The 11414-nt window shown below is 48.3% G+C and overlaps 1 protein-coding gene across 1 annotated transcript in view; it reads left to right on the forward strand.

Annotated features, from left to right (window-relative positions):
* The window catches only part of SIAH3 (siah E3 ubiquitin protein ligase family member 3), an 84290-nt gene extending 73197 nt beyond the window's left edge, over nt 1–11093 (forward strand). The window contains exon 2 of the mRNA XM_011974589.1: nt 7300–11093. Coding sequence (XP_011829979.1) covers nt 7300–7974 — 675 coding nt within the window. The 3' untranslated portion in view covers nt 7975–11093. The remainder of the gene's footprint in view (nt 1–7299) is intronic.
* Nucleotides 11094–11414: the final 321 nt, after the last annotated feature.

Below are 11414 nucleotides of genomic sequence, written 5' to 3' on the forward strand. Positions count from 1 at the left end.
CCCCTCTCCCAGCCTCGCTGCTGCCTTGCTGTTAGATCACAGACTGCTGTGCTAGCAATGAGGAAGGCTCTGTGGGCGTGGGACCCTCCCGGCCAGGTGTGGGACATAATCTCCTGGTGTGCCCGTTTGCTGAAAGCGCAGTATTGGGTTGGGAGTTACCCGATTTTCCAGGTGTTGTGTGTCTCTGTTCCCCTGGCTAGGAAAAGGGATTCCCTTCCCCCTTGCGCTTCCCAGGTGAGGCGATGCCTTGCCCTGCTTCAGCTCTCGCTGGTCGGGCTGCAACAGCTGACCAGCACCGATTGCCCGGCACTCCCCAGTGAGATGAACCCAGTACCTCAGTTGATAATGCGGAAATCACCTGTCTTCTGTGTCGCTTGTGCTGGGAGCTGGAGACTGGAGCTGTTCCTATTTGGCCATCTTGCTCTGCCCCCTGCCTGGCTAATTTTTGTATTTTTTGTAGAGACGAGGTCATGTTGCTCAGGCTGATCTCAAATTTCTGGGCTCAAGTGATCCACCCATCTCAGCCTCCCAAAGTGCTGGGACTACAGACATGAGCCTCTGCGCCTGGTCACAACTAGTGATTTTCAATGCAAGTTGAAATAAGTAGTGAGTTGTGTGGACAGACCTTAACTGCTGCTTAACTACTTCACAAGTCAGGTAGGGAGGCAGCATTCCTGTCTTATAGCACCTGATTGTCTCAGACAATGCCAGGTGGGACAGTGGCTGGCACACCTGAATGATATAAAGGACAGAACCAGTGTGATCTTCATATTGGAAGCTGTTACTAATGCATTGATCTGTGCTATGAATATGTGGCAAGCATACATCGCATGTTGGGCACTGTACTAGCAGTAAGGACACACGAACAATTAGTCCCTGTCCTGAAGGCACTCAGCAAGCAGGAAAATATTCATGGATAAATCAGCTAATACTTGCCAGCCAAGGTTAAGGATCTGGAAACTAAAGGACCCTAGGATCTCAGAGATGTATTTTTCTCTTCAGTGTCATCCACTTATTCCTTCCCATGTGACTGGCAAATGTGTTTATAAGAAGACCAGCTTGGTCAGGAGGCTTTTGAGATCATAGGATGGGTGTCTATGAAGACATCTGTATGGACCCATAGGTCTTGGTTTTAAATAATTTTGTTCACAAAGTTGTCATCTTTTCAAAGCCACAGCCTATTAGCCTCTTTTCTAGCTAAACAATGGCATAGATAGGTCAACACTCAAGGCTTCTGTGTGTATTAAGCAATGTCTTCACACTCCAGTTACATAATTTTGATCACCAGTAAAGAAAATTTGTGTGCAGTGGTATTTCAGAGGCAAGATACCAATACATTTAAGAAGTGGCATCAGAGCACCAGAAGTCCTGACTCAGCAGCTGGACACAGGATATTTAGGGAACCAGCTTTCAAGACCCATTCATAAAGTGAGAAATCTCTCTGCACTATTTTAACTAATCTTTACAGCTCGAAAACCACTAATTTCCTCAACTAGAGCCCACTTCTAGCATCTATTATGCTGATTAACAAAATACTAATTTCACCAACCAAAACATTTGTGGAAGTGTTAACTAGCAGCATCTGATGTGAATCTGAAATATGGATACTAATTGAGGCCATTGCAGTCATTATCTCAGATATGGACTTTTCCAATACAATGTTAGGTGATTACCTTGATGTCTGAATTCCCAATTCAGGAATTGACAGGCCCTAGAGTATAGTTTAAAAATGCGTACGGTTTAGGCCGGGTGTGGTGGCTTATGCCTGTAATCCCAACACTTTGTGAAGTTGAGACAGGCAGATCACTTGAAGTCAAGACTTCGAGAGCAGCCTGGCCAACATGGTGAAACCCCATCTCTACTAAAAATACAAAAATTAGCCAGGTATGGTGGCAGGCACCTGTAATCCCAGCTACTCAGGAAACTGAGGCAGGAGAATCACTTGAACCTAGGAGGTGGAGGTTACAGTGACCCGAGATCACGTCGCTGCATTCCAGCCCGGGTGACAGAGTGAGACTCTGTCTCAAAATATAGATAGAAAGATAGATAGATAGATAAATAGATAGATAGATAGATTTATAGATTTATATCACATTCTCTATACTAAAGTATTTTAAAGGAAATTGCAGAGATGCTCCTACTGTCCACATGAAGATCTCCTCCATCTACATAGCAAGAGCTGAATCTGGTATGGAGGAGGAGGAGTATAAGATACATTTTCTAATTAAGATGTTCCTGTCCCATGTGGTAGAAGTCTTACGGTTGTTTTCTCTCTTGGCTTATTTCTTACCTGTTTGGAAGCATCTAGAGTCCTCCTGAGTTTTGTGTGCAGGGCACAGTCCTGGAGCAGTCAGTTCTCCCTTCCTAGCAGACCTGACTCCCAGCTTGGCTCAGACGTGGACTTTACCTCAGTACCCTGATGCCTACCCTCCACCCCAACCTGCTCATTCTCGCTTTGTGTGAAATGCATCGATAGCATTGCTGCCTTCCCCACTTCACCCAGGACTAAAAACTTCAGTTAATTAATATTCACAAATAAGGGAATGAGCAAACTCGAAGCAAGTGCCTGCCACGTAGAATTGGGGGCAAAAGTCTCTTTCAGCTAAAATGCATGGCAATGTTCCTGGAAGCAAGTGGAAAGGAAAGCAATCCTCTAAGTGAGTTTGCTGACCCCAGGGAGCAGAGGCCAGAGAAAGGGTCATGGGGTTTTCCAGAGGCAGTCTTCACCTTCAGAAGCCAGGATTTGGAGAGCCATTACCAACCATGGGAGTGTGGCTGATCAAATTAAGGAATGTGTTTTTAAATTCAATTACACCCTCAGTGGAAATGGCCTCACTAATGCATAGAGAAAGTATTATCCCCAGCCTATAAAGCCTAACATTGCTAAACCCAATTTTGCGCATTATTCTAAAGGTTAATTCAAGATCTCTCTTCCAAATGGGAAGTTAAACACAGCCAATGGAAGAAAGGCATCCACTGACTGACTGAGGGGTTTATCAGTCTGTAAGAGTTCATTAGTTTTAATTAGTGTAATCGCTAATGTTGCATTAACAGTTTAGTGAAGGAAAGTAATTACTCACACATCCACTGTATTAGATGGGAAGATTGGAATTCATATTCTGAAACAATTAGCATTTTGCCAATTAAACGAATCCCTTCTCCCTGCCAGCAGCCCTGTGACCTCACTCACCCGAGGATCGTTTAAATGAAACATATTTTGCATCAGAAGATGGAGCAGGAAGAAATAAAAAATTAAGGCTGCGTTTATTCTGAGCGCCTTCCCAGGGCACAGCAAGTACACAGGTCTCAATAAGTGTATCACGTTCCACTCTATTTGCATAGTTATTCACTTCAGGCTCTTTGGATTATACCCTTGGCTGCTTTGTAACATGGCAGCAATTAAAAAGCAAAAAGCTAGTGGAAGATGAAGCCACAAGGAAGCATTGGGAGAGTCCAGGGGAGTGACTGTTGCTGGGGTCTGCTGGTTAGAAAAGGGTTGGGTCTTGCTGCTGGCCCCATTCTGAGCAGCAGCTTAGAGCAGGCTGTGCTGATGGGCATAGGGGGCATCGTGCTACCCACAGGAGCTCCCTAACGCACATAGCTGGGTCTCTTGGATAGTCCTGCTAATATCCACCGTGCGCCATCTCAGAGCCTCAGCTTGGCTTACAAGGCCTGGGCATGATGACCCAACATCTCCTCTCCATCTCCACCGGATTCCCTATCAGCCACTTGGGACTTCTTGTCACTTCTTGAACATCCATGTTCTTTCATACCCAGCTCCTTCAAACCTGCTGTTTTCCCTGTCGGCGAGCCCTTTGCCTATTCTGCTAGAGAATTCACCCTTCACGCTTCAATTAGTTTAAATGTCACCTCACACTGGCTAGAACAGCTGCCTCCCCCACTTGGTGCTCTCAGAGCCCCTGGCGTACCCTGCATTTCTGCATTGCTTTCACACAATCACAGTGAGCTAGTGAGGCAGGAACAAGGAGCTTATTCTGTTCAGTATTCTCAGCCCCTCGCACATGATGGGTGGTGTGTACGTGTATGCTGAATGACTTAATGAATTATAAGACATCTCTGTCCCTCCCCCTGCCATAAGCCCCATCAGAACTCAGCCCAGGAGCCCCAGCCTGTTCAAACCAGCAGCATCACATAAGATGCTGCAAGATATTGCAAGTGCAAATATCTCCATTCACCCATCTTCACCCACCCGCCTGACCCAGTACCACTTTCAAAGGGAGCCAACCTTTGCTGAGTGCACCTGCTGGACTCCCTTTGCTGGTAGGTTTCTGCATGGGTTTCACCAGTGGAAGGCACTGGCAGGGGGAGAAAGGAAGATCCAGGTATTTCTTCCCACTCCCTCCCTACTACTTTGACCTCCCATCTCTGACATTCGCTGACCAGGTCAGGACAGAGAAGATGGAAAATAGATCTGAGGAAGAATATGGAGAAATGGGAAAGAATAGGGGAAAGCCCAGAGGTTATTTGTAAATGGGGATTTCGGGACATTCTATCTGTCCTCACAGGTCAGCGCTGGGACTGGCGGTCCCAGGCCAAGTGTGAGACTGGGTTCTCCAGGTTTTATGGTGGCCTGTGCTCAGCCCAGATTGCTGTTCGTGTGTGAAAGTGAGTTGATCAGAATGGAGACAGGCAGGCACAGACTGCAGTGGAGGGCTGTCAAGTCTTCACCCAAAACCACATCTAAATGGAAATGCCCTCTCGAGGTAACACTTGATAAAGTTTGTTACGCCGTTTTACAGGGATGCTCTCATTTGATCTTCTAACATGCCCTTGAGATAAATATTTTGCCAATAAGAGAACTGACTGAAGGCTGCTGGCCACGTAAACAGTGAAACAGATTAGTCTTTTGACCTCCAGCCTGTGATCTTCCCAGTCTACGATCTGTCACCGTTAAGTGATCTGGGCCCCGTTCCCAGCTGCAGCCCTTATGAGCTGTGTGACTTGGGCCAGTGACTCAGTCTTTCTGTGTCTCTGTTTGTTCATCTGTAAGACACACATAAAATGTTTCTCTCTTGATTGTTGTAAAGACTGGGAGAGAGGGGCCTTCTCGGAGACTGGAAGAGGGACACCATCTGGGTTTTTCATGAGAGCCCAAGACCAGGTCCTCTTGAGTACAGGAGAAAAAGTTGCCTGCCTACCGGGCCTGCAGACAGTGGGAAGGTCCATGGGAGGGTCCTGATCCTGGCTGATGGAAGGTGTGGGTCCTGGACTTCCTGCGTGATCCCAGGAGAGGGGAGAAACCCCCCAACCCAGTCACTAAATGGCCCATGCCACCAGCAGGCAGGTAGGGACAAAGCCAGATTTTTATTTTTTAATAAGGAAATAGATCTTTTCTGTGAAAAATTAAATGAAATAATTATTTAAAAAATACCTCCTTTCCATAGCAGCTGACACTTAGAGATGCTACATACTAGTTAGTTTCCTTCCCCATACTTAACACTGAGGGGTAAGTCAGACATCGCTAGCAGGATTTTGGAACACAGCTTGTTCCTGCATAGCTGAAGACACACTGTTCCCCTTGGGGAAGGGGAGCCAGGTGGAGTTGCAGGATGGAGGACAGCAGACTGCCCAGCAGCTCCCATCCAAGACAGGACAGGCGCTACTGGAAGAGCCCCTGTAGAACACACTTCTGGGGGGAAAATGCAGAAGCCAGCAGATGGAACTAACAACCGGAGAGGATAGCTGACCTTGCCCCCGCCTCCTCCAGGTCACCTCCATCACTAGGGTGACAATCCCGGTGCACCGTGTGGGGTGTGTGTGTGCACATGTGTCCTGAGCATGTGTGTGCATGCATGCATGTGTATTTCGTGCATGACTGTGCATGTATGTACGTGTATGTGTGTCCTGAATGCCCTAAAGAAAGGAAGCTAGCTGGCTCACTATGAGCCACAGGGAGTCAGCGGAGACAAACTCTGGCGGCAGCAGTGGCTGGGGACCTTCACCCCTGTCCTCTGTTCTTCGGGAATGAACTGAAGCAGGGTGAGGAAGCAAATGCCCAAAGGTATCTGAAGTCCAGAGAGCATTTGGAGAGCTAGGGCAGAAGGGACACTCCCTACCTGACGACAGCCTAGGAAACGGCTGCAAGGTGAGCAACTCGTGCCTGGAGCGCACTGCAGAGCTGCCACCTCCCCTGTGCGACCTAGATCATGCAGGTTAATTACAGAAAAGAAGGACTCGGGAAACGGAGGAGGGAGCTGAAGGCAGGCCTCACTGGATGGGGGTGTGCTCCTGTGCTCAGAGTCAGGGGGCGTGAAAATGAATCCCAGTCTTTCACTTACCAGTTTTGCAGGCTCTGTCACCTTATTACTGAAGCCGCTTTCTTCAACTGAAAAATATGAATCACGGTCTTCATGTCACATGGAGGACCTCTGTCAAAACTGTCATTAATTATAAGTGTAATAATGTCTGTGCCACCCACACCAAGAGACACAGTATCTGTTGTGCTCACAGCTGTATCCCTGCAAGGGCCTGGCCACAGCAGATGCTCGATAAATGTTCACAGACACCTGATCGGAAGGTGTCCTCACAGCTCTTGGTGTTTTGGGGGGCACTTGTGGGCACACCGCCATGAGGAACAGAAGGTGGGGGGATTCTCCAGGTGGAGGTTGCCTGGTGATGAGGCTCTGGGAAGCTGCTCTGGGGCAGAGAGCTGGAAATAGGGTAGATGTGTGCCTGGTGCGGCAGTCTCAGGAGTCACAGCGGGGACTCTCTCCTTAGGGACGGTAGTCCCATTGCACACAGTCAGCTCTGCATCCCACCAGATGCCTTAGGACGCAGGAGAAGGGCGCCCAAGACAGATCAATCCCTGGCTACACTAGAAGGACAAATGGCCATTATGTAAATTTTGTTCTAAAATTAATAACTATGACAAAATAGAAAAAAAATATATTGACCTCCATTGCCTGCACAAAAATATCAACAATATCAAAGAAGCAAAAAAAAAAAAAAAAAAAAGGCTGTCTTTGTTCTTTATGATTGATGACCATCCTACTGCATGTTACTTGAGGAGGAAATTGCCCATTTGCTTGTGTATCTTATTAAAGAACCAGAAAGGCATAAATACTGCATTTTCTTGGACTGAGTTTTCAGAATCTCAACACCCCCCAACCCCAAGGTGCCCGCTCTGCCTTTGTTTTTTGTTGTTGTTGTTGTTTAAGAAATGAATCTTTCTCAGCCTGCACTGGAGGATCTGCTTTTAACACTTTGAACATCAGGGGAGTGGCGGCCAGGGAGAAATGGGCCTCACCCCGGCACTGACGTTCTTCTCTTTCCTTACAGTATGTGTCCAGTCGGCGCGCCGTCACTCAGAACGCTCCAGAGCAAGGCAGCTTCCACCCTCACCATCTCTCCCACCACCACTGCCACCACCGCCACCACCACCACCTCCACCACCACGCCCACCCCCACCACCTTCACCACCAGGAGGTGGGGCTGCACGCCGCCCCGGTGACGCCCTGCCTGTGCATGTGTCCCTTGTTCTCCTGCCAGTGGGAAGGCCACCTGGAGGTGGTGGTGCCCCACCTGCGGCAGATCCATAGTGTTGACATCCTCCAGGGAGCTGAGATCGTCTTCCTGGCCACGGACATGCACCTCCCCGCGCCGGCTGATTGGATAATCATGCACTCCTGCCTCGGCCACCACTTTCTGTTAGTGCTGAGGAAACAGGAGAGGCATGAAGGTCACCCCCAGTTCTTTGCCACCATGATGCTGATTGGAACCCCCACCCAGGCCGACTGCTTCACCTATCGCCTGGAGCTCAACAGAAACCATCGGCGCCTCAAGTGGGAGGCCACCCCCCGGTCTGTCCTTGAGTGTGTGGACTCAGTGATTACGGACGGGGACTGCCTCGTCCTCAACACCTCGCTGGCACAGCTCTTCTCTGACAATGGCAGCCTTGCCATTGGGATTGCCATCACCGCGACAGAGGTCCGACCCTCAGAAGCTGAAATGTGAGGCCAGGAACCACAGATGCTCCCCACACAGCCTCCCTAGGAAACACTCGGACCTCCCAATGCCAGGACTCCAGACTCCTTTTTATTCTTCTCCTTCCTTTCTTTTCTCTTTTATTTTATTTTATTTTATTTTACTTTATTTTATTTTATTTTGTCTCAGGTACTTTGTGGGATTTAGTTTTTGTCTGCCATGGGCATTATATTATGTAAACATCCTGTAATTTAAGATCTTGGTGTGACGTTTGTCCTGTCTTGTTGGTGTTGTTCTATGGAACGTTTGTAAGATTTAATCAGAATAGTTTTTTCCTGTCACCTCCAATTCCTTTCTCCGCTGCATTCAAAAGGATCAAAACACCATCAAGCAGACTGTTGGGGTTGAAAGGAGGCTTAGTGTGAGAATCATTTCTTGTTTCTCTTTTCAGTCTATTTCAGAGCAAGCTAAATCTGAACCTGTGTGTTCAGCAGGTTGGGGAATGGGCCCAGCTCAGAGATGGATCACATTTCAGACCAACCAGACATGACTCTGACACCTTCCCAGGAACCTCAAGGTCAAAGCTGAGCTACCCGGGCATGAGGAGATCGTGTCTCCACTGCAGGGCTGGAGACTGGCTTAGAGGTGTCATTGTGTGCTGAGTGCTCAGGTTGATGCTGGGGTTCAGGAGAGTGGTCAGAGGCCCATCTTCCTGTGACGGGCTCTTGTGACCTTGTTCCCAGGCTGTGCCATCTTCTCCTGCTCTGGAATCAAAGTCCTCAGGTTTTTGGTGCTTTCTTAAAAACCCCTTTGCCCTCTGTTGAGCAAGTAGTAGAAAAGAATAGGCAAGAGGGGGTGGGGATGAAAAGTAACAGGAAAAAGAGAATATAAAATTAATCTCCCATCTCTGAGAGGGCCCTCCCTCCTCAGAGGGTTTTATTATCACGTTATAAAATCCATCAGTTCCTCCCTAGGGTGCAGTTCTTTCATATCATGCAAAAAGCAGAACCAGGACTCAGCCTCAAATGCAAAGAACTCAGAGGGCGGCACCCAGGATCTCTGACCTGGCAGGCTGGCCATCACTTACAAACCTGAGAGGTTCTCTTCCCTTTCCTCACTTTCTAAAATGCTCCTACTGTCCCATTCAGCACATAGATGTGACCACGGCTCAAGTCTGTGTTCAGCACCTGTTGCAGTGTGAATGACACAGTGTCGGAAATCCGTATTGCCTCTGCGCAGGCTGCTTTCTCTTATTTGGTTGTCAGAACAATTCATCAACATCTTCTCGTAGAAGTCTCTCGTGTATTTGAAGAAAGTCAGCATATTTAGTCAACTTTGTCTTTTCTAAGTTGGACACCTTTAAGCCTTCCCAGTAGGACCTCTTCTAGCTCCTTTTTATCGTATTCGTCCCTCCCTCTGGCTGCTCTCCAGACACTGCAGAAGCCAGGCACCCATCCCCAGCACATCCTCATGACAGCCCAGTGGAGCTCTGGCCAACCAGACATTACTCTCCATGCCCTGTTCCTGCACCTCACCCCCTCAGCTGGGTCCTGGCGGGCCTCCAAGTGACTACTTAAGTTTCAGGCAGATTGCCCTGGCTGGCCATCTACAATCTTTTCTCCACCAAAAATAATTGATCCTGAAACAGAACACCCTTCCCCCAACAACTGGGTTAATGGCAGCCACTTTTGCCAACCCCACGCACCAGAAGGGTGGTGCCAGTCAATAGGAGATTTAATAACAGAGGCTGCTCTGGTCACGCAGTAATCGCTGGGCCCCTGGGGCGGAGACTGCATTCCATCAGAGCCCTGAGAGGGGCAAAAAACATCACCACAGATGGAGGTGCATGTCAGATGCTGCAGTCGCAAGGAAAGGATTGGGGTCTGCTCGTTCTCTGAGCGCTCAGATGCCCTGCCAGGGCACCAGCCACTCCCCCCCCAATCACACAGATGCTCAAGAACACCTGCGGCGGGTCCGTCTGCGCGTGGAGAGACTGGCTGTCTTCCTTCTCACTGCATCCCCAATCCCCTTCCCAGAACCTAAGACCCCCTTGGCTGTAAGTCTGATGCCTTTAGAAGCCACAGGTCCTCTCCTGGTTTTTGAGACTCAACCACTTTGAAAGCATTTGTGTAGCATCACAGGTGCTCCAGATCAACAAACAAAACCTCACCAAGCATATAACTAACATTCACAGGGCCTTAGGGCTCCGGCAGACATCACCTTTGCCTTCTGGTTGTGCCAAGTTACCTGAGCCACACTGGGAATGACTTCAGGTTATTTTCACTGCACACAAGACTGTATTATGAATAAGTGATCCCAGATGGGAACTCCTACGTTGGTTCCTAGAAACCTTTAGGACAAAGCATGGGAAATGTATTATTCTCTTCCAGCTATGGTGCTCCCCCAAAGGCCTTTCCATGTCCATATGTGAAGAATTGGAGAAGAAGGAGCAAACTAGCAACCAAGAATCGGGACTAGAAAATGGTAACAGCAGTTTGTATTTGAGCTTCATAGTTTCTGAACGGCTCTTTCATTTGAGTCTCAGGTTAATCCTCATTAGCATCCTCAATATACTAACAGAATAGAGGTTCTAAGACATGAAGTGATCTTTTCATGCTCACACATCAAGTGGTTAGACCACAACCAAAACCCAGATCAACTGACTGCAAACTTGGTGTTCTTAAAGCTTACTTCAAGACTGACCCGAAATATTCAGCAATCTTGCCAGCTCACCAGTGGACTGAGGACCTGAGAATCAACTGAGTCTTGGTCCTGGGATGGTTGAGGGAGCAGGGAGAGAAAGACTGGAGTGGATTTGCTTTTAGAAGCATCTCTGCTTTAAGAACTAGGCCAGGCATGGTGGTTCACATCCATAATCCCAGCACTTTGGGAGGCCAAGGCAGGAGGATTGTTTGAGCTCAGGAGTTTGAGACCAGCCTGGGCAATATAGCGAGTCTTCATTTCTACAAAAAATTAAAAAAAAATCAGCTGGGCATGGTGACACAAGCCTGTAGTCTTAACTACTCTGGAGGCCAAGGCAGGGGGATGGCTTGAGCCCAGGAGGTTGAGGACACAGTGAGCTGTGATTGTACCACTTGTAACTCCAGCCTGGGCAATAGAGTGAGACCCTATCTCTTTAGAAAAAAAAACCAAACAACCATTAGTCCACCTGGAAGCAGGGGGCCCAGGAAGTGGGTGGGCTGCATATGGAGGCTTCAGTGTGCCAAGCCCTTTCTAAATCCCTTTGCCCATACCCAGGTTTCTCATCTTAGAGTCCCAGGAGTCCCTGCACAGAACCCTGGGATCTGGTTGCCTCATTCACACCAAGGTGCTAGAGTTAATGACTCACTCTCTAAGGAGTAATTACCTTTTAAAAGAAGGCCTAGAGAGACAGCAGCACTTAACAGTTACCAGTATCTGAACTTCAGGCATCTGCCAGAGGTTTTTTCAGGAGGTGTGGAGAGAGGAGC

The sequence above is a fragment of the Mandrillus leucophaeus genome, unplaced genomic scaffold (genome assembly GCF_000951045.1).
Source record: "Mandrillus leucophaeus isolate KB7577 unplaced genomic scaffold, Mleu.le_1.0 Scaffold147, whole genome shotgun sequence".
In the NCBI taxonomy this organism is placed as follows: Eukaryota; Metazoa; Chordata; class Mammalia; order Primates; family Cercopithecidae; genus Mandrillus; species Mandrillus leucophaeus.